Below are 23,069 nucleotides of genomic sequence, written 5' to 3'. Positions count from 1 at the left end.
CAGCCGCAAAAGTCCCTCCCCAGCTGTTTTGGAGCCCCCTTCAGACCCTGGCAGGCCACAAGAAGGTCACCTGGGAGCCTCCTCTGCTGCAGCCTGCACAGCCCCAACTCTTTCAGGCTGTGCTCACAGCAGAGCTGCTGCAGCCTCTCAGCATCCTCCTGGCCCTGCTCTGGACACTCTCCAGCATCTCCACAGCCCTCCAGAGCTGGATGCAGGACTCCAGGTGGGGTCTCAGCAGGGCACAGTAGTAGGGCAGAATCCCCTCCCTGGCCCTGCTGGCCACACTGCTGCTGCTGCAGCCCAGGCTCTGCTTGGCTCTCTGGGCTGCAAGTGCACACTGCTGGCTCCTGCTGAGCTTCTCCTCCAGCAGCACCCCCAAGTCCTTCTCCTCAGGGCTGCTCTCCAGCCACCCACTGCCCAGCCTGGAGTTGTGCTTGACATTGCCCTGACCCAGCTGCAGGACCTTGCAGACATCTGGACTGTTTTGATACTCAGCTCTAAACCACAGGGGTTGCTGCCTGGGCCAGGGTGTCTTTGCAGGTCGCTGGGATTTATAGCCACGCTCAGGAGGGAGACATGATCTTCAAGACAAAGTATTTAACACTCAGGCACAGGCTATCATGTTTCATGAGATGTAGCTGCTTGCCCGAGTCTGAAAAAGTCCTTTTTAAGGATAAACCTCTTAAGTTTCACTTTTGCCGACAGACAACATTTTCATACACTAAAGGATGCTCCTTAATGAGCTGAGAAAGACAGGAATTCCACACCGCAGAGGACAATGCTGGCACTGTTGGCATGTGCAGCTCTCAGTCCTGCTTAGATAAGGGCCCTCAGTCTTACTTCTCATTGAGTTTCAAACTGCCAAGCTGCTACAAAGGGCGTTCTGTCAAAAAACCCAACCCTTTTGTGCCTGCCCAGGGGCTGCATCAAGCCCAAAACTGCTGTTAGGACTGGAAGGCAGTGCCATGAGGCCCAGCCTATGGAACAGATGATGTGTAAGAACCCACTGGCTGTCCTCTGTGGGGTTTTGCTGGACTCAGTTTTTCAATCCTGTCTCACTTTTTCTTTGCACTTTTTTTTTTCAAAGGCCAAAATCCCCAGAAAACCCCAAACAAAACAAGGAACTCAAGAAAAAAAATAATGATGCACCACTGTGCTAGCACTGCAGCTGTGGAGAATGAAAATGTTCCTATCACCATGTGAATGGCAAGAGAGGGGCAAGGACAACCTCCACTCCTTGTTAGATAGAGAGGGGAACATAGTGACAAAGGATGAGGAAAAGGCAGAGGTGCTTAACACCTTCTTTGCCTCAATCTTCACTAGTGGGACAGGTTGTCTCCAGGACAACTGGACTCCTGAAGTGGTGGATGGAGTCAGGGACCAGTACAGTCCCCCTCTAGTCCATGAGGAAGCAGTAAGGGACCTGCTGTGTCATTTGGATCCTCACAAGTCCATGGGACCGGATGGGATCCACCCTGGGGTGCTGAGAGAGCTGGCAGCTGAGCTGGCCAAGCCACTCTCCATCATTTATCAGCAGTCCTGGCTCACTGGAGAGGTCCCTGAAGACTGGAAGCTGCCAATGTGATCCCATCCACAAGAAGGGTCGAAAGGAGGAGCCAGAAAACTACAGACCTGTGAGCCTGACCTCAGTGCCAGGCAAGGACATGGAACAGGTCATCTTGGGTGCCATCACACAGCACCTACAGGATGGCCAAGGGATCAGACCCAGGCAGCATGGGTTTAGGCAGGGCAGGTCCTGCCTCACCAACCTGAGCTCCTTTTATGATCAGGTTCCTGCCTGGTGAATGTGGGGCAGGCTGTGGATGGAGTCTGCCTGGACTGCAGCAAAGCCTTTGACACTGTCTGCCACAAGAAGCTCCTAGCCAAGCTGGCAGCTCATGGCTTGGACAGATTCACTCTGTGCTGGATCAAGAACTGGCTGGATGGCAGAGCCCAGAGAGTGGTGGTGAATGGTGCCACATGCAGTTGGCAGCTGTCACTAGTGGTGTTCCCCAAGGATCAGTGCTGGGCCCAGTCCTGTTCAATATCTTTACTGATGATCTGGACCAGGGGATTGAGTCCAGCATCAGTAAGTTTGCAGATGACACCAAGCTAGGAGCAGGTGTTGATCTGTTGGAAGGTAGGAGAGCCCTGCAGAGGGATCTGGTGAGGCTGGATGGGTGGGCAGAGGCCAATGGGATGAGATTGAACAAGGCCAAGGGCAGGGTTCAGCTGTATCCAGTTCTGGGCTCCTCCATTGCAAAGAGATGTTGAGGTGCTGTTGGCAGAGAGAGTGATTGGCATTGGAATGGGCTGCCCAGGGAGGTGGTGGAGTGGCTGTGGCTGGAGGTGTTGAAGCAAAGCCTGGCTGGGGCACTTAGTGCCATGGTCTGGTTGGTTGGGCAGGGCTGGGTGCTAGGTTGGGCTGGCTGAGCTTGGAGCTCTCTTCCAGCCTGCTTGATTCTGTGATTCTAATTGCCATTGAAATACTTTCCAGATGGAAACTAATCTCTGTTTTGTTGGTTTGCTGTTTGTTTTCCTGTTCAATAGCCACGACAGACCAGCAGGCTGCCTCCTTTGAGATGGAAATGTCGCAGGCTGGATTCAGCGCTCACTATTCTCAGGTGAACAAAGTTCTCTGGCAAAGTAGGTAGTTGGGATTTTTTTGGCTGGTGATGGCATAAATTTGGAATGAGTGTTTCAACGTTCTTTGCTGCTGGAACTTTCAGAGTTTCCTATAATCCAGGATTTTTTGGTGAAATATGCATCAGAGGTGATTATAAACAATGAAAGCTGAAGATAAGAAGTACCTTCCTCACGTGAACTCTATCTTTAGTTCTCCCACAGCATCTCCTATCAGGAGAACAATCTGTAGCATTTTGAGAAAGACAGAGGAAGAGTTTTTCACTTGGGCTTTTAAGTGACAGGACAAGAGGAAACAGTTTTAAACTGAAATTAAATTAGATATAGTGAAGAGAGAGCTCTATTGGTATTCCCCAAGGATCAGTGCTGAGCACAATCCTGTTCAATGATGATCTGCACCAGGGGATTATTTCAGCAGCAGCAAATTTGCAGATGACAGCAAGCTAGGAGCAGCTGTGGAGCTGTTGGAGGGTAGGAGAGCCCTGCAGAGGGACCTGGCCAGGCTGGATGGGTGGGCAGAGGCCAATGGGATGAGACTGAACAAGGCCAAGGGCAGGGCTCTGCACCTTGGCCACAACAACCCCAAGCAGCACTACAGGCTGGGGCCAGAGTGGCTGAGAGCAGCCAGGCAGAGAGGGAGCTGGGGGTGCTGGCAGAGAGGAGCTGCAGAGGAGGCAGCAGTGTGTCCAGGTGGGCAGCAGAGCCAATGGCATCCTGGGCTGGCTCAGGAGCAGTGTGGGCAGGAGGACAAGGGAGGTTCTTGTGCCCCTGTGCTCAGCACTGCTCAGGACACACATTGAGTGCTGTGTCCAGTTCTGGGCCCCTCAATTCAAGAGAGATGTTGAGGTGCTGGAAGGTGTTGAGAGCAGGGCAGCAAGTCTGGGGAGGGGCCTGGAGCAGAGCCCTGTGAGGAGAGGCTGAGGGAGTTGGGGGTGTGCAGCCTGCAGCAGAGGAGGCTCAGGGCAGAGCTCATTGCTGTCTGCAGCTGCCTGCAGGGAGGCTGTAGCCAGGTGGGGTTGGGCTCTTCTCCCAGGCAGCCAGCACCAGAACAAGGGGACACAGCCTCAAGCTGTGCCAGGGCAGGTCTAGGCTGGATGTTAGGAGGAAGTTGTTGTCAGAGAGAGTGATTGGCATTGGAATGGGCTGTCCAGGGAGGTGGTGGAGTGGCTGTGGCTGGAGGTGTTGAAGCCAAGGCTGGCTGGGGCACTTAGTGCCATGGTCTGGTTGGTTGGGCAGGGCTGGGTGCTAGGTTGGACTGGCTGAGCTTGGAGCTCTCTTCCAGCCTGCTTGATTCTATGATTCTGTGATTTGTTATGCATGTGGTTGGAGCAGGTGATTGATGCACCAGGGAGACGTCAGGAGGACCTGGGGTCAGGTTCAGATCCACCACCAGAGAGGAGTCAGGAGGTTGAAGTCCACTCCAAGGAGGGTTAACTACACTGATCCAGACATTTCTGCTCTTAGAAGGGGAGCTTGGGCTCGACAACCTTTGATAGTCTCTTCCAGTCTCTTGATGAGCTGTGGAAGTGTTCTGTGTGCATAAATGGTGTTGTTACAATCACATCGTGGTGGTGATTGTGGGGCAGAAGGTACATCAGGAGACTGTTTCTGTCAGGGCTATGGTTTGCATTGCTCCTAGCACAGTGTACTCCTGGTTCTGCTAACACAGGGAATATCTCAGTTCTCAGGGGGTGAATATTTGTTAAACTGGAATGCAAAAATCCTTAGGAATTTGCACTACCCAAAGTGATGCTTAATCTTAAAAAAGCAACAAAAACATCCACTGTGATGATCTGCTCAGTGGACACAAGTCAAAAACTAACATGAGGTCAAAAGAAATAGGGAGAGTTAAGCCTTAAAGATATGGAAAAAAAGTGGCAGTGGAAAAGAGCTCAACAGGAGACTAATTGAACCCCACCAAATAATCCAAGACAAACTGACACGCAGAGGAGCCCCTCTGTTGTGATTTTGTGTACAGCTCAATGTATTACTGGTGAAAAGAAAGACCTTCAGCATAACTCAGCATAGCTGCTTGGTTGCAGCTATAGTCTCTGTTCCTTTTTAGCCTCTGCAATGCAACACAGGAGCTGCTGCAGATGGAAGAGTGCTATCCTGATAAGGAGCCTGATTTTCTGTTTGGTAGAGCATGTTCCTGAAGTGCACAGGTGACTGCCCTGCTGTCATCAGAACCTCACTTCCAAACTGGGTCTCCTACCCTTGACAGACTCAGGGTCACAGGCTCACAGGCTCTCAGGATGTCAGGGGTTGGAAGGGACCCAAAGAGATCATCCAGTCCAACCCCCAATCCAATCTAGCTCAGGGCACACAGGAACACATCCAGACAGGCCTGGAAAGGCTCCACAGAAGGAGACTCAACAACCTCTCTGGGCAGCCTGTGCCAGGGCTCTGGGACCCTTCCAGGCAAGAAGTTCCCCCATGTACTGAGCTGGAACCTCCTGTGCTGCAGCTTCCATCCACTGCTGCTTGTCCTATCCCAGGGAGCAGTGAGCAGAGCCTGTCCCTCCCCTCCTGACCCCCAGCCCCTAGATAGTTACAGACATTGATTCAATCCCCTCTCAGTCTTCTCCTCTCCAGACTAAGCAGCCCCAGGGCCCTCAGCCTCTCCTCACCAGGCAGTGCTCCAGTCCCCTCCTCATCCTCATGTCTCTGGTGTCTATTATCAAGAAGGCTACACCAGTGCCTGTAGTCAGGGAAGGTCAGCAACCATTTCTTAGTGACAGAAGGCTCTGGCACTGTGTACAAGACTCAAGATTCAACAGAGGAAGGTTCTAGCTTCTGAGAGTTTGCCTGGGGGTTCATTTAAGTGTTGTATTCTCTATTAACTTTGCCAAATTCCTTTCCCCTTGCAAGCATAAATGGAGACAGAGGCGCAAGTAAAGCTGCACTGGTTTAGTTATGCTAAGGCACAATCTGTGCTACTCCATACAGCTGCACTTAAATCACAACCTACACCTAATTACAAGCTGCTTAATTTGCATTAGATTTGCATTTTCACCTTACCCATAAAGCAAATAGCTCTCCTTTAACAATGCTAAGGTGTGTCTGGGGGTATCAGAGAGGCTGGAGGCACAGCCCGAGGGTACCTGCAGCTTTCTATTTGCCCTGGATTGGTGAGCTGAGGTTGTAGGAGCTGTGTTCCATTCTGCTGGTGTTTGGTCTGGTTGACTGGACAGGGCTGGGTGCTAGGTTGGACTGGATGATCTTGGAGGTCTCTTCCAACCCGGTTGATTCTATGATTCTGTGATTCCCAAGGGGCCTCTGGTAAAGGTTTATTTACTGTCTCTATATTTAACAGCAGCTGTGGGGCATGCTGTGGTTGTATAGATGCTATACACATGCCGTAACAGGAGAGGCAGGGCTAAAGGTGCCAGGTGCAAAGGAAGCACTTCCCAGGTGTAAGCATCAGGATCACGAATGGGTAGAGATGGTCCACATAGAGAGCAGGCTTTTGTTTCTCTCTGCACAGGACTGGATGATGCTTGGAGCAGTCGGAGCCTATGACTGGAATGGCACAGTGCTGATGGTGAAGGACAGCGGGATCGTAATGCCGACCAACGAAACCTTCCGTGACAGGCTTCCAGAGAGAAACGAGCCCCTTGCAGCCTACCTGGGTAAGAAAAGAGACCCTCCCAGATCGCTTCAACTTCCATCGCTTTGGGTGTCCTGCAGAGTATCACCCTTCACTCTGGGAACCTGGGCATTTCCGTGGGGGGGGGACATGCCCACTCTGTGGTGCTCTTGGCTTGGCCTTGGTTTAGGGGGAGTTTTGGGGGAGTGGGTTGGTTGGTTTGGTTTGTCATTTTTCTTCTTTTCCTTTCTCTTTCCTTTCTCTTTCCTTTCTCTTTCCTTTCCTTTCCTTTCTCTTTCCTATCTCTTTTCTTTTCTTTCCTTTCTCTTTTCTTTTCTTTTCTTTTCTTTTCTTTTCTTTTCTTTTCTTTTCTTTTCTTTTCTTTTCTTTTCTTTTCTTTTCTTTTCTTTTCTTTTCTTTTCTTTTCTTTTCTTTTCTTTTCTTTTCTTTTCTTTTCTTTTCTTTTCTTTTCTTTTCTTTTCTTTTCTTTTCTTTTCTTTTCTTTTCCTCTTCTTTCCTCTCCTTTCCTTTCCTCTTCTTTCCTCTTCTTTTCTCTTCTTTTCTCCTCTCCTCTCCTCTCCTCTCCTCTCCTCTCCTCTCCTCTCCTCTCCTCTCCTCTCCTCTCCTCTCCTCTCCTCTCCTCTCCTCTCCTCTCCTCTCCTCTCCTCTCCTCTCCTCTCCTCTCCTCTCCTCTCCTCTCCTCTTCTTTTCTTTTCCTTTCCTTCGCTTTCTTTTCTTCTCTTTTCCCCCCTTTTCTTTTCTTTTTCTTTTCTTTTCTTTTCTTTTCTTTTCTTTTCTTTTCTTTTCTTTTCTTTTCTTTTCTTTTCTTTTCTTTTCTTTTCTTTTCTTTTCTTTTCTTTTCCTTTCTTTTCTTTTCTTTTCCTTTCTTTTGTTTTCCTTTCTTTTGTTTTATTGTATTCTCCTTTTCTTTATTTTCTTCTCTTCCCTCCCCCTTTTCTTTTATTTTCTTTTCCTTTCCTTTCTTTTCATTTTCTTTTCTTGTCCTTCCCTTTCACTTTCTTTTCCTTTCTTTTCTTCTCTTTTCTTCCTTTTCCTTTTCCCTTTCCCTTTCCCTTTCCCTTTCCCTTTCCCTTTCCCTTTCCCTTTCCCTTTCCCTTTCCCTTTCCCTTTCCCTTTCCTTTTCCCTTGCCTTTCCTTGCCCTGCCTTGTTGCTTTTCTCTTGATTGCTGCTTTTACAAACAAGAAACACAGAAACCCGCCCCAGACACTGACGGACCTGGGTGCACCTGGGCTTTCTCCAGCACAGACATGTACCTGCTCCAGTACTCCAGCACACTTATAAAGATTTCCCGAGCCTCGGCACTTGCAGTTTTATGCAATATTGCATTTTCCCCCTAATTACACCTGTCATTGCAGAATGCCTTTCTCTCTCTCTCTTTGTTTCTTTATCTCTTCCTTTATCTCTTTCTCTCTCTTTCTTTCTCTCTCTTTCTCTTCTTTCTCTGTTTCTCTTTCTCCTTTTCTATCTCTTTCTCTTTTTTTCTCTTTCTCTTTTTCTATCTCTCTCTTTCTCTCTTTTTCTCTCTCTGTTTCTGTCTCTTTTTTTTCTGTTTTTCTTTCTCTCTCTTTCTCGCTCTTTTTCTTTATCTATCTTTCTCTTTCTCTATTTCTCTTTTTTCTCTGTTTCTCTCTCTCTTTCTTGCTATTTTTCTTTATTTCTCTTTCTCTCTTTTTCTTTCTCTCTTTCTCTCTCTTTTTTTCTCTGTTTCTCTTTCTTTCTCTCTTTCTCTTTCTCTCTTTCTTGCTCATTTTTTCTCTATTTCTCTATCTTTCTCTTTTTCTTTCTCTCTTTCTCTCTTTCTCTCTTTTACTCTCTGTCTTTTTTCTTTCTGTTTATCTTTTTCTTGATCTCTCTCTCTCTCCCTTTCTCTCTTTCTCTCTCTCTTTCTTTCTTTCTTTCTTTCTTTCTTTCTTTCTTTCTTTCTTTCTTTCTTTCTTTCTCTCTCTCTATCTATCTCTTTCTCTTTTTCTCCCTTTCTCTGTTTCTCTCTCACCCCCTCTCTTTCTCATTCTCTTTGTCTCAATTTTGTTAAGGTTATTTATTCTAAGTTCCTATCTCGTCCTCCACATTAGGTGAGGCTGTGCCACAGGTTTGTTTCATCTGCAATTTTTTTATGTCTTCCTTCTGTCCAGTTGTTAAATTGTTGTTAATAGTGAACACGTGTTCCAAATCCCACCCCAGAATCACATCTAGATGACTCCATTGATTTGGCAGTGAAGTGGTGACAACTCTTTTAAAGCACCTTTTCAAACACCTATGTATGAGTTGTTTTATCAGTAGCATGTGTGAGAACATCAAAGCAAGCATGACTTAGAATCACAGAACCACAGAATCATAGAATCAGGCAGGGTAGGAAGGGACCACAAGGAGCAGCCAGTCCCAACCCCCCTTGCCATGTCAGGGACACCCTACCCTAGAGCAGGCTGCACACAGCCTCAGCCAGCCTGGCCTCAAACACCTCCAGCCATGGGGCCTCAACCACCTCCCTGGGCAACCCATTCCTGCCTCTCACCACTCTCCTGCTCAACAACTTCCTCCTCACCTCCAGCCTCACTCTCCCCACCTCCAGCTTTGCTCCATTCCCCCCACTCCTGCTACTCTCTCACAGCCTCAAAAGTCCCTCCCCAGCTTTTTTGTAGCCCCCTTCAGATGCTGGAAGGCCACAAGGAGTTCACCTGGGAATCTCCTCTTCTGCATCCTGCACAGCCCCAACTCTTTCAGGCTGTGCTCACAGCAGAGCTGCTGCAGCCCTCCGAGCATCCTTATGGTCCTTCCCAGCCTGGGAGCAGGTTTAGCAACACAATGGTGCTCATGACTCTGAGGCTGTATAAATACAGATCACAGTATCACCAAGGTTGGAAGAGACACTCTTTTTAGTTAACTCTGCTGTTACCCTCTCACACAAGCAGGGCTGAATAGGTAGCTGTAGAGTTAGCCTTACAAATGCTCTGGATCATGGCAAGCATTTCTGGTGCATTCTGAGCACACTGCATCTTGGCTTCTCTTCCTAGGATACACTGTGAACTCAGCATCGACGCCTGCAGGAGTGCTCTACATAGCAGGACAGCCACGATACAACCACACTGGCCAGGTCATCATTTATAAAATGGAAGGAAGAGATGTACAGGTGCTTCAGAGACTAAATGGAGAACAAGTAAGCATTTGTGCTTGGCACATGAGAGGAATGTGGCATTGAGAAATGAAAGTAGTGTCATTTGGACTGAGAACCTGCCATCAGAGAGCTAATAAAACTGGAAGCTGTAAGTGGCAAGCAAGATCTAAAGGGAAGGTTAGGTCAGGGCTCTGGAATAGTAATAGAAAGTGGACTCTACAGTAGTCTGCTTGTAAGTTTTCTCTTTGATGGTTAAACCATCACTAGTGGCAAAAAGTGGTAGTAACCACTCCTGTATCTGCCATTTTCACTGTCAGGAGACAGGTGCAACAAGCAGGTGTTTGTGCAAGGTCATCAGCTGGGATAGCACTAAATACTGGAAAGCTGCTGCTTTGACTGAGCAGCAGCCCACAGAGAGCTGCTCCTGCAGGAAGCAAAACCAACGTGTGCTGCAGCACGGTGCTGCTTGTAAATCTCTGCTTGCCACGGGGACCGTGGCAGGCCTGGGGACCAGTGTGATGTGGGGCCTGCCACGAAGGACTCCAGATGATTCAATGTGAATTATGCCAGAGACCCTTTATTAGGTTACAGCCCAGGTGTACATGCACTCAGCCAGCAGGGCACGCACCTACACATTAGCATAATTAGTCAAGGACAACCCACTACATCTGCATAACCCCTGCCTTGTTATCCTCGTTAATGAGGTGTCCACTACCTATCCCTTCTGAGATAAGGAAGTTCTCAGCTGGTGGGAACCAGGGTCTGTTGTTATTCTCTTCACTCTGTTCCCACAACTCTTCTGCACCTTGCATTCCCACAAATGTGCAAACACATAACTGAAGATGGTGAGATACTGCTACGCACATAAGGGCTTGCCTACCCGAGTCTTTCTCGGCTGCAGATCAAGCCTCTTCAGGAAGAATTCAGTCTGTGTGCTTTTCACCTGTAGGTGATGTCTGCAGCTCAGCTAGTTCATCCATCTCCCTTAAAGCCCATGAGGAAATGCAGGCAGTTCTAAGGTTTGAGAGGTCTGGGCTGCTCGAACCATTGTCTGCCAGGTGAGACGCATGTTGCTTTAGGAGGGACTGCGGCACAGTAAGTGCAGTGCAGAGTGCCTAACTTGGCTGCAAAGTGAACATTGCTCAGGTAGATCCCACTGCTCATCCAGGCAGCCTATGAATGCGTTGAGCTCTTCACGTAGACCTTTTTGCTCTGCGTTTAGCAGCAACTTGGGAACTTCAGAGACTGTCTGCATTGTGTTGTCTTGGAGCTTCTTCCTGCCTTTTTCCTCTGGCAAGCCTAAGACCATTGATTTGTTAATAGTGAACACGTGTTCCAAATCCCACCCCAGAATCACATCTAGATGACTCCATTGATTTGGTAGTGAAGTGGTGACAACTCTTTTAAAGCACCATTGATTTTGCTCATTCTGTGTATTGTTGTTCAGACTGAGGAGAAAAACTCGTTTCCTCTAGACATTTTTGTTCAAATGCTGTCTTAAGAGGTCCTACTTCCTTTAGTAGGTAGAAGACATCCTTTGTGCCTCTCAGACTCAGGAGACTTGAAAGTTGAATGGACCATTCTTAAATAAAATCCTTCAACAAACCCTAAACCAGAAAACAAGGCTCGAAAAGCAAACAGACCAAAAAGACCTCATAGGTAGCAAGGAAAATCTCTGTCTGATGCTTAACCTGTGTCACTGTGGTAAGCAGCCATAAAACATGTCTCTGCATAGGAGATGCTCTGTGATGGTCCTGCCTGACCAACCTGATCTCCTTTTATCAGGTTACCTGCCTGGTGAATGTGGGGCAGGCTGTGGATGGAGCCTACCTGGACTGCAGCAAAGCCTCTGCCACAACAAGCTCCTGGCACAGCTGGCAGCTCGTGGCATGGACAGATTCACTCTGATATGGGCCAGGAACTGGCTGGAAGGCAGGGCCCAGAGAGTGGTGGTGAATGGTGCCACATCCAGCTGGCAGCTGGCACCAGTTGATTCTATGATTCCATGGTCTTGACTGCCTCTGATTCAGTCCTTACATTTCCCTGCAGATTGGGTCATACTTTGGGGGTGTTATTACCACGATTGACATCGACAGGGACTCCTTTACCGACCTTCTTCTTGTTGGAGCTCCTATGTACATGGGAAATGAGAAGGAGGAGCAAGGCAAAGTGTATGTCTACAGTCTGAACAAGGTAAGAACAATGTCTATTAGCCAGGAACAGAGCCTGGTCCTTACTGCCTGCATATTCTTCTTTTAAAGAAACATGTTAATCTGACCTGCTGAATACAGAGACACATCATTGTGACAGCCGAGAGTAGCACAGATCACTCTTGGAAGCTTCCTTCTCAAACTCCTGTTTTGTTACCTTTTTTCACCCTAGTTCTGTATCTTACAGAGGTAAGCACAATATCCTCTAAACAATATCCATCTATGCCTGGTGTACCATAGCAGCAAACTTACAGCATTAAGTTTCTGTCTCCTTGTGCCTTCACTTCCATGGGTTAGGGAACAGCAGAGCTCATCCATTCTTACAGTGTCTCCTATGGTAACTTTGTGTCTTGCTTAACAATCTAGAGCTAAATCCCATACACCAAATCACTCTTAAGCAAGTCACAGCTAGATTGAGGAAGACACTCACTGTACCCCATCTTAACTTGATAAGATTCTTCCAATGTCTGTGCAGGCTACTTCTTCTTTTAGTCCAGTACCACTGTTTGTCTTCATAACAGTTACCAAAATCTGCCTGCTGGAGAGAAGCAAAGGGGAGAAGGACCACTCCAGTTCAGTATCTTTATTGATGATCTGGACCAGGGGATTGAGTCCAGCATCACAAAGATTGCAAATGACACCAAGCTAGGAGCAGCTGTGGAGCTGTTGGAGGGTAGGAGAGCCCTGCAGAGGGACCTGGCCAGGCTGCATGGGTGGGCAGAGGCCAATGGGATGAGACTGAACAAGGCCAAGGGCAGGGTTCTGCACTTTGGCCACAACAACCCCAAGCAGGGGGCCAGAGTGGTTGAGAGCAGCCAGGCAGAGAGGGAGCTGGGGGTGCTGGGAGAGAGGAGCTGAAGAGGAGGCAGCAGTGCCCAGGTGGGCAGCAGAGCCAATGGCATCCTGGGCTGGCTCAGGAGCAGTGTGGGCAGCAGGACAAGGGAGATTCTTCTGCCCCTGTGCTGAGCACTGCTCAGACCACACACTGAGTGCTGTGTCCAGTTCTGGGCTCCTCCATTCAAGAGAGATGTTGAGGTGCTGGAAGGTGTTGAGAGAAGGGCAGCAAGGCTGGGGAGGGGCCTGGAGCAGAGCCCTGTGAGGAGAGGCTGAGGGAGCTGGGGGTGTGCAGCCTGCAGCAGAGGAGGCTCAGGGCAGAGCTCATTGCTGCCTGCAGCTGCCTGCAGGGAGGCTGTAGCAGTGTGTGAGCAGTGAGTGTCTTATCTGTATTGTACTGGGTGCTAGGTTGGCCTGGATGATCCTGGAGGTCTCTTCCAGCCTGGCTGATGCTGTGATTCTGTGACACTGTGACCAGTTGTGTTCCTCAGCAGAAGGGAACTGTTGGGTTTTTTTCTCTCTCCTCACATCTGAGGATTTAATTTCTCTCATCAAAATATTCACATCAGCCTCACACCTGCACCCTGTTCTTTCCTAGACAACCTTCGAGTACCAGATGAGCCTTGAGCCTGTGAAGCAAACATGCTGCTCCCCACTGAAGCAGGACACCTGCAAGGTGCTCAAGAACGAGCCCTGTGGCGCACGCTTTGGGACTGCGATCGCCGCGGTGAAGGACCTGAACCTCGATGGATATAATGACATTGTGATAGGGTCTCCCTTAGAAGATGACCATCGGGGAGCTGTCTATATCTATCATGGCCATGGCAACAAAATCAGTAAAAAGTATTCTCAGGTAGGCAGTAAACCTTTGCAGGTTGGCTGCTGCTCTTCACCTCTGTCGCACCGATTCTGTTCTCCTGCATCTTCCCAGCACTGTCCCAAGCTGTGACCTGAACTCTCATGGCTGCTTCTTTCTTTGGCTGGGTTGTTTTTAGTGCTCTGTATTTTTACACTCCTACTGCTTCAGTTAAATTTGATTCTAATGTTTGATAATTCATTTGCATGCTTGCATTAAAAAGATTCTGGAATGTCCTGCACAGACTGAAAAGCAGACATGGTGCAGCTCTGCAAAGCTGCAGTGTGTCCTCCACCAAGGTAACAGGTTTGGGGGTATTTTAACGAAGACTTGATGAGTTTAGAACCTAAAAAGCCATCTCGATGATCAGAGGGATGGAGCACATCACCTGTCAGGAGAGACTGGGGGAGCTGGGGCTGTTCAGTCTGGAGAGGAGAAGGCTCCGAGGTGACCTTCTTGTGGCCTGTCAGTATCTTAAAGTGGGCTACAAGAAAGATGGAGAGAGACTTTTTAGGCTGCCAGACAGTGATAGGACTAGGGGGGAATGGAACAAAGCTGGAAATGGGGAGATTCAGACTGAATGTTAGGAAGAAGTTGTTCAGCATGAGAGTGGTGAGACTGTGGAAGGGGTTGCCCAGGGAGGTGGTTGAAGCCCCATGTCTGGAATCAACCTGGCTGGAAGAGACGTCAAGATCATCCAGTCCAACCTATAGGTGTTTAAAGCCAGGCTGGCTGAGGCTGTGGCCAGGCAGACCTAGGCTAAGGTGTCCCTGGGCATGGCAGGGGGTTTGGAACTGGCTGATCCTTGTGGCCCCTTCCAGCCCTGACTGAGTCTGTCATTCTAAGATACAATCTGCCAAGCCCTGCAGTGACACAGAGGATTGGAGCAGGTTCATAGTGATTGACAGTGTTACAGCTCAGTGTTACAGCTGCTATAGAGTTATTTTACAGCTGTAAAACGCTAACTGGGCATGGGGGAGAGACAGGGGGCTAACAGCTTCCGTGGAAACAGGCAGGGGGGTTGGAACTGGGTGATCCTGTGGTCCCTCCCATCCCTGACTGATCCTATGGTCTGTCTGCCAGCAAGAGCGTCTGGAATGTTCTGGTAATGCCTTCAATATGCACTGCATGAACTTCTCAATGGCTTTTACAGCGCATTGCATCAGGAGGAGACGGGGAAAAGGTGAAATTCTTCGGCCAGTCAGTGCACGGGGAGATGGATTTGAACGACGATGGACTGATCGATGTCACCATCGGAGGCCTTGGTGGGGCTGCCCTCTTCTGGTACGGACACGCATTGCAGCTGCGAGCCCGGGGACAGCCCTCTTCACCCACCTGTAGATGGCACACATCGTTTGGGCAACCTTCCTCACCCACCTGTAGATGGCACACATCGTTTGGGCAACCTTCCTCACCCAGGTGTAGATGGCACACACCATATGGGCAGCCTTCCTCACCCAGGTGTAGATGGCACACACCATATGGGCAGCCTTCCTCACCCAGGTGTAGATGGCACACACCGTATGGGCAGCCTTCCTCACCCAGGTGTAGATGGCACACACCATATGGGCAGCCTTCCTCACCCAGCTGTAGATGGCACACACCATATGGGCTCCTGTGGCGGTAGTGGTTTAATCTCATACTGTGACACATGTCCTTGTGCCTGTAACCTGTCATTCCTTGTGTCTCACTGGAGGAACAAGGATTAAACTCTACAGATAACAGTGATACAACCATAGAATCACAGAGTCAGGCAGGTTGGAAGAGAGCTCCAAGCTCAGCCAGCCCAACCTAGCACCCAGCCCTGCCCAACCAGCCAGATCATGGCACTAAGTGCCCCAGCCAGGCTTGGCTTCAACACCTCCAGCCACGGCCACTGCACCACCTCCCTGGGCAGCCCATTCCAAAGCCAATCTCTGTCTCCCTGTGAAGAACTTCCTCCTAATAGCTGCTTAAGCACTTCCTTTCATCGGGTGCTTGCTGTGAAACAAGACCAGCACTGTGCAGAAACCCTGTGTCCATCTGCTATAATTTGCTGCTTGCTGGTCCTGTGTAGGCAGTTACCAAACCATCATATATCACAGAGTCATTGAATCACAGAACCAGTCAGGGCTGGAAGGGACCACAAGGAGCAGCCAGGTCCAACCCCCCTGCCATGCCCAGGGACACCCTACCCTAGAGCAGGCTGCACACAGCCTCAGCCAGCCTGGCCTCAAACACCTCCAGCCATGGGGCCTCAACCACCTCCCTGGGCAACCCATTCCAGCCTCTCACCACTCTCCTGCTCAACAACTTCCTCCTCACCTCCAGCCTCACTCTCCCCACCTCCACCTTTGCTCCATTCCCCCCACTCCTGACACTCCCTCACAGCCTCAAAAGTCCCTCCCCAGCTTTTTTTGTAGCCCCCTTCAGATCCTGGCAGGCCACAAGAAGGTCACCTGGGAGCCTCCTCTGCTCCAGCCTGCACAGCCCCAACTCTTTCAGGCTGTGCTCACAGCAGAGCTCCTGCAGCCTCTGAGCATTCTCCTGGCCCTGCTCTGGACACTCTCCAGCATCTCCACAGCCCTCTTGTCCCAGGGGCTCCAGAGCTGGATGCAGGACTCCAGGTGGGGTCTCAGCAGAGCAGAGCAGAGGGGCAGGATCCCCTCCCTGGCCCTGCTGGCCACACTGCTGCTGCTGCAGCCCAGGCTCTGCTTGGCTTTCTGGGCTGCAAGTGCACACTGCTGGCTCAGCTGTGTGTTCCATGCTTTAATGTTCAGTGTCACACGTTTTGCAAGTGCATTCTTGATTGAAATAAGGAAAAAGTTGCTGCTGTTATTTTCAAGGCCCTTTCTCTCTTTGTGTTTTGGTTAAGGTCTCGTGATGTGGCTGAAGTAAATGTCTCCATGCAATTTACACCCAAAAGCATCAACATCCAACAACAAAATTGTCAGATAAATAGGAGGAAAACAATATGTATAAATGCCACCATTTGTTTTAAGACCAGACTGAAGTCAAAAGAAGATGTGTTTGAATCCAGTAAGTAGATGAGCACTGAGCTGTGGAATCTTTACACTATGAAACAGATATGTTTGTTTATCGCTGTGAAAAATGGGATGCAGGTCCTCTGGATTGATTATTCAAAGTGCATTAAAGATGCCTTGCAGAAAAAGAGGCATGTGTAGAGGTAAACTGGCTGAAAGTATTGATCTCAACTTCCCTTGCAGGCTTGCAGTATTGGATTACTCTGGACTCACAAAGACAAATATCTCGAAGCTTGTTCACAGAAAGCCACGAGAGGAAAATGCAGAAGAATATCACTGTCAAAGGGTCAGAATGTATTAAACATAACTTCTACATGTTGGCAAGTAAATCATTTAAAGTGTTTTTCTCATGTTGACAAAATAGTAACCCAAACCATTAATCAGAGACTGGACAACAAAATCTCCATGCAAAATTAACCCCAAGAATAATACAAACACTTTTGGTTACTGCTTAGGATTTATTTGTCTATGTATATGAACCATTTACATATAGAATCACAGAACCAGTCAGGGTTGGAAGGGACCACAGGGAGCAGCCAGTTCCAACCCCCCTGCCATGCCCAGGGACACCCTACCCTAGAGCAGGCTGCACACAGCCTCAGCCAGCCTGGCCTCAAACACCTCCAGCCCTGGGGCCTCAACCACCTCCCTGGGCAACCCAGTCCAGCCTCTCACCACTCTCCTCCTCAACAACTTCCTCCTCACCTCCAGCCTCACTCTCCCCACCTCCACCTTTGCTCCATTCTCCCCGGTCCTGCCACTCCCTCACAGCCTCAAAAGTCCCTCCCCAGCTTTTTTGTAGCCCCCTTCAGATGCTGGAAGGCCACAAGAAGGTCCCCTGGGAGCCTCCTCTGCTCCAGCCTGCACAGCCCCAACTCTTTCAGGCTGTGCTCACAGCAGAGCTGCCGCAGCCTCTGAGCATCCTCCTGGCCCTGCTCTGGACACTCTCCAGCATCTCCACAGCCCTCTTATCCCAGGGGCTCCAGAGCTGGATGCAGGACTCCAGGTGGCATCTCTTATGCCCAGGCTACTTACCTTTGTCTCCTTGTGTCTGTCTTAAGAAAGAGTGTAGTAATGGCTTTAAAACTCATCAGGAGCATGTGAGGTGGAGGTCTGGTTTGCATACTGGTGCAAATCCTTCCATTAAAATATAGTAGAAAACCTCACAGATTAGACTTTGGATAGAATAGAGTCGTAGACATAGAGTCAACCAGACTCGAAGAGAGCTCCAAGCTCACCCAGCCCAACCTAGCACCCAGCCCTGGCCAAGCAACCAGACCATGGCACTAAGTGCCCCAGCCAGGCTTTTCTTGAACACCTCCAGGCATGACGACTTCACCACCTTCCTGGGCAGCCCATTCCAATGCCAATCACTCTCTCTGACAACAACTTCCTCTTAACATCCAGCCTAGACCTGCCCTGGCACAGCTTGAGACTGTGTCCCCTTGTTCTGGTGCTGGTTGCTTGGCAGCAGAGCCCAACCCCACCTGGCTACAGCCTCCCTGCAGGCAGCTGCAGACAGCAATGAGCTCTGCCCTGAGCCTTCTCTGCTGCAGGCTGCACCCCCCCAGCTCCCTCAGCCTCTCCTCACAGGGCTCTGCTCCAGACCCCTCCCCAGCCTTGCTGCCCTTCTACAAACACCTTCCAGCACCTCAGCATCTCTCTGGAATGGAGGAGCCCAGAACTGGACACAGCACTGAAGCTGTGGCTTGAGCAGTGCTGAGCACAGGGGAATACTTATTCACTGCAAAACAGAAATGTAATTAACAACTCTAAGTATGAGGTTGCCCAAATTTTCACTCATGTGCAGAGTAAGTGGAGATGTATATTACATTTAAAATGTATACTGACTTCACAGCTGTTTCATCATTCAAACTTAATGGTAAATGATGCCTAGAGTTTGCTTGACTATGCAGTGCATCTCCTAACAGCAGGCCCCAGCCTGCTGACACCACTGGTGTGACACCTAGGTCTGGGCTGATGCAAAGCTCAACATGAGCAAACTGTGTGCACATGCAGCCCAGACAGCCAAGTGTGTCCTGGGCTGCAGCAAGAGCAGTGTGGGCAGCAGGGCAAGGGAGGGGATTCTGCCCCTTGCCTCTGCTCTCCTCACACCCCACCTGCAGTCCTGGGGGCAGTTCTGGAGTCCCCAGCACAAACAGGACATGGAAGTGTTTGAGCCAGTGCAGAGGAGGCCACCAAGATGCTGAGAGGGCTGCAGCAGCTCTGCTCTGAGCACAGGCTGAGAGAGTTGGGGCTGTGCAACCTGGAGAGGAGAAGGCTTTGGGGAGACCTTGGAGTGGCCTTGCAGGATCTGCAGGGGGCTGCAGGAGGTCTGGGGAGGGACCATTGACAAGGTCTGGGAATGACAGGATGAGGAGGAATGGGTTTGAAGTGGCAGAGGGGAGATTGAACCTGAATATTAGGAAAGGGTTCTTTGCAGGGAGAGTGGTGAGACACTGGCACAGGTTGAGGGTGGTGAGACACTGGCACAGGTTGCCCAGGGAGGTTGTGGCTCCTTCTTCCCTGGAGATGTTCAAGGCCAGGTTGGATGAGGCCTTGAGCAACCTTTTCTAGTGGGAGGTGTCCCTGCCTATGGCACAGGGAGGTTGGAGCTGGATGATCCTTGAGGTCCCTTCCAACCCAGACCATTCTGTGTTTCTATGATTTCTGTTCATCTTACAAATCCTTCTGGCTGAAGTAAAGAGCAAAGTCTGTGAGTTGACTCTTCTGAGCGTAAAGGGTTAACCATCCTGGGGGAGTGCTCTTGACCCCGACCCCAGGTCCTCCTGACTCCTCCCTGGGGGTGGGTCAGAGCCTTATTCAGGGTGCAGTGCTTGGCCACTTCCCACCTAGCCCCCTATGACAACAGAGGAACTGCCTGCTTTGTGCTCTCTTGCCCTGCCTCCCTGCCTGCAGCACCACCCTCCTGCTCCTGCTGCTCTGTTTTACCCCATGGCCATCAGTCTGCCAGCTGGGCAAGCCCTTTGCCATCAATCTGCTTGCGTAGATACATTTTGTTTCTTGCCTCCCCTTCCCTACACCTCTTTGCAACTTCCCTACCTGAAATACCTTTTATTTGTTGTTAAAGCTTTCTATTTTAACTTCCCAATGGAAGTGAGACTATTGATTTTGGGTGCCTTTTGGCTTTTCCTCTCTACATCTAATTGCTTTTCTTTGGGAAAAAAAAAAGGGGGGGGGGGGGGAAGAGGGAAAAGCATCCTATAAATTGTTATTGGTTCTATCAACTATATTTGAGTCTCTGGGAGGTTTAAACTAGATTTAAATTGAGGCACTGAGATACTGGGGGTTGGAACTGGATCATAGAATCACAGAATCAGTCAGGGTTGGAAGGGACCACAAGGATCATCCAGTCCCAGCCCCCCTGCCATTGGCAGGGACACCCTACCCTAGAGCAGGTAGGATGATCTTTGAGGTCCCTTCCAACCCGAACTATTCCATGATTCTTAAGTGAAACTGTGCTGGATATGCTCAGGCTGTGTGACATTTTGGTAGTGAAATGAGATACCCAAAAATACTGGTAGATCTGAGTAAGGATTGTCTGGTACATTAAATGCTTCATCATCAATTGCAAGCACTTAAATGCTTCTCTAGCAAGGGTAGCAACAGTGTGGCTAAGAAATATTTTGGCTCAGCATTTTTGTTTTGTGGGGTTTTTTAAACCTCTTTAGATATTAAAGTGAACATCCATAACAGCAGATTTGTTTTCTTTGTGTTCTAGGACAAGCCTGATTTTCAGGACTCTGTGAAGGTTTTGCTGGAGTTCAATTTTTCTGATCCAGAGAGTGGACCTGTTCTTGATACCGCTCTGCCAAATTCAGTGTCTGAATATGTAAGTCAGCAGGAGTCTCTGTTAATCACCTGCAGGAGTCTCTGTTAATGACCTGAGTGTTTGGGGTGAAATTCGTAGCCCACAAAAAAAAGCTGAGAGTATTGTGCACAGAATGGCTAAAGAGCAAGGGTCTGGAAGATGCTTCCTGTAAGGGAGGAAACACCAGGAGTAATACTCTTGAGTCCATGTGCTTGGGAACCAGTCTGGGGTTTTAAATCAGTCCAGAGTTTAACTGAAGATAGAGTACAACAATTTTATCATAATCATCACCATCATCATCATCATCATGTTTTTATGCAGATAGATCAGAGGAATGATGGTCACCCTTATTTTATTCAAACATTTGCTAATGAGTAAAGCTGTAGTGTTCCAGGTGTGGAAAGGAAGGGGCAAGATTTGGGTAATAGGTCAGATGTGGTGATCTGAAAGGTCTTTTCCAACCTGGTTAATTGATTTTATGATTCACTTTGATTGTGCTTGGCACTGTCCATAGTTCTGTTCTGTCTCAGTTTTGGATCCAGGTGAGCCACTTAGAAGGGAGTGAATAGGAAGCTTCCGTTTCCACTTGTGCGTTTTACAGGACAGTGGCATGTTTAACAGTAGGGTGACTTCTGTGTCAAACAGAAGAGAAAGCATTGAATTAGATAACAAAACCATGAGTATTTAATTTTAATAATAAATGTGATAAAACTGAGAATAAAAACGCTGTTGTTGCAGATTCCTTTCACCAAAGATTGTGGAGCCAAAAATAAATGCATTTCGGATCTTGTCCTGCACGCAAAAGCAAGCATAGCTGGAGACAGGTAACTATGACGCTCCTGCATGACCTACACATCCTGAAGGCTAGTGAGATAATGCTGTGACAGCATTTCCAAGTCAGAAATCAGACACTCTGGACATTGGAAGAAGCTCCTCTGTGTCTAAGAGAGACCCCAAAGTCACCATCCACCATTGTCCCCTCATTCTGCAGCTCTTCCCCGTTCATCGTGAAGTCGCGTAACGATAAGTTCACCATTCAGCTCTCTGTGAAGAACAGGAAGGACAGTGCCTACAATACCAGAGTTTTGGTTCAGTACTCTCCAAATATCATTTTTGCTGGCATTGAGGTATGAGAGTTTCACATTATCACACTGATCATAACCTGTTTTGCTAGAGAAACCTGAGGAGGTTGTAGCCAGGTGGGGTTGGGCTCTGCTGCCAGGCAGCCAGCAACAGAACAAGGGGACACAGCCTGAAGCTGTGCCAGGGCAGACCTAGGCTGGATGTTGTTAGGAAGTTGTTGTCAGAGAGAGTGATTGGCATTGGAATGGGCTGCCCAGGGAGGTGGTGGAGTGGCTGTGCCTGGAGGTGTTGAAGCCAAGCCTGGCTGGGGCACTTAGTGCCATGGTCTGGTTGGTTGGGCAGGGCTGGGTGCTAGGTTGGGCTGGATGAGCTTGGGGGTCTCTTCCAGCCTGCTTGATTCTATGATGCTATAATTCTATTCAGCCTGAATTTCACTCTTCTGTCATTATCTCAGATGATTGGGAAAGGCTCCCTGTGAGTTCTGTCCTTACTTATCCCTCTGTCATAGCTTAACTGTTTTGGCCTGAGGGGACTTAGCTTAGCCTCCATTACCCACAGATGCAAGTTTCACAATGATGTGCAGACACAATAAATGGTTTATAGAGCCAGAAATGTCTTGTTATTGTTCAGTACAGCCCCTCAGCCTCTGCAATCCTTGTTTTGTATGTGTAGAAAGAGAACTGCCTTGGTTAGGACAGCACAGGTCAGAGCATGCCTCAGGCAGTATTTCCAAAGTACCTCTTCCTCTGTATATCTCAGTAGATATGCTAAGGATTCACTTCATTTCAGGTGGGAAACAAGAGAAGTTACTTTTCCACCAGCAGTGTGCTGCAGCAGCCAGGCTGGAGGGCAGGGATTCCATCCAGAGAGACCTTGACAGGCTGCAGAGGTGGGCACAGGCCAAGCTCAGGAGGTGCAACAAGACCAAGGGCAAGGTCCTGCAGCTGGGTCGGGGCAATGCCAAGCACCAATCCAGGCTGGGCAGTGAGTGGCTGGAGAGCAGCCCTGAGGAGAGGGACTTGGGGGTGCTGCTGGAGGAGAAGCTCAGCAGGAGCCAGCAGTGTGCACTTGCAGCCCAGAAAGCCAAGCAGAGCCTGGGCTGCAGCAGCAGCAGTGTGGCCAGCAGGGCCAGGGAGGGGATTCTGCCATACTACTATGCCCTGCTGAGACCCCACCTGGAGTGCTGCATCCAGCTCTGGAGCCCCTGGGACAAGAAGGATGTGGAGATGCTGGAGGGTGTCCAGAGCAGGGCCAGGAGAATGCTCAGAGGCTGCAGCAGCTCTGCTGTGAGCACAGCCTGAAAGAGTTGGGGCTGTGCAGGCTGGAGCAGAGGAGGCTCCCAGGGGACCTTCTTGTGGCCTTCCAGCATCTGAAGTGGGCTACAAAAAAGCTGGGGAGGGACTTTTGAGGCTGTGAGGGAGTGTCAGGAGTGGGGGGAATGGAGCAAAGGTGGAAGTGGGGAGAGTGAGGCTGGAGGTGGGGAGGAAGTTGTTGGTGATGAGAGTGGTGAGAGGCTGGAGTGGGTTGCCCAGGGAGGTGGTTGAGGCCCCAGGGCTGGAGGTGTTTGAGGCCAGGCTGGCTGAGGCTGTGGTCAGGCTGCTCTAGGGTAGGGTGTCCCTGGGCATGGCAGGGGGGCTGGCACTGGCTGCTCCTTGTGGTCCCTTCTACCCCTGACTGATTGTATCATTCTATAACAAACCTGATGGTACACAATCAAAGAAGTCAGTGATCCACAGCACCGTTGCTGGCTGTCAATTACTTAGGGGGTCTGAGTGTCACTTCCATGGGGATTTAAGAGCACAGTTAGGGAACTGCATGTTAAAAGGGTTCCCCTGTACCTAGAGCCCGTGGTTAGTTTCATGATG

The 23,069-nt window shown here is 49.5% G+C and overlaps 1 protein-coding gene across 1 annotated transcript in view; it reads left to right on the top strand.

Annotated features, from left to right (window-relative positions):
* Positions 1 to 23,069, top strand: part of ITGA1 (integrin subunit alpha 1) — a 115,598-nt gene that overhangs the window by 67,446 nt on the left and 25,083 nt on the right. Inside the window, exons 10-20 of the mRNA XM_064176482.1 lie at positions 2,551 to 2,624; positions 6,131 to 6,275; positions 9,266 to 9,408; positions 11,416 to 11,559; positions 13,009 to 13,263; positions 14,420 to 14,550; positions 16,121 to 16,284; positions 16,473 to 16,609; positions 20,032 to 20,142; positions 20,860 to 20,945; positions 21,113 to 21,248. Of these exons, the coding sequence (XP_064032552.1) occupies positions 2,551 to 2,624; positions 6,131 to 6,275; positions 9,266 to 9,408; positions 11,416 to 11,559; positions 13,009 to 13,263; positions 14,420 to 14,550; positions 16,121 to 16,284; positions 16,473 to 16,609; positions 20,032 to 20,142; positions 20,860 to 20,945; positions 21,113 to 21,248 (1,526 nt within the window). The remainder of the gene's footprint in view (positions 1 to 2,550; positions 2,625 to 6,130; positions 6,276 to 9,265; positions 9,409 to 11,415; positions 11,560 to 13,008; positions 13,264 to 14,419; positions 14,551 to 16,120; positions 16,285 to 16,472; positions 16,610 to 20,031; positions 20,143 to 20,859; positions 20,946 to 21,112; positions 21,249 to 23,069) is intronic.

Source organism: Pogoniulus pusillus, chromosome Z (genome assembly GCF_015220805.1).
Source record: "Pogoniulus pusillus isolate bPogPus1 chromosome Z, bPogPus1.pri, whole genome shotgun sequence".
Taxonomy (NCBI): domain Eukaryota; kingdom Metazoa; phylum Chordata; class Aves; order Piciformes; family Lybiidae; genus Pogoniulus; species Pogoniulus pusillus.
Note: the sequence above shows the minus strand (reverse complement) of the source record. Positions and strands in the feature narration are given on the sequence as shown.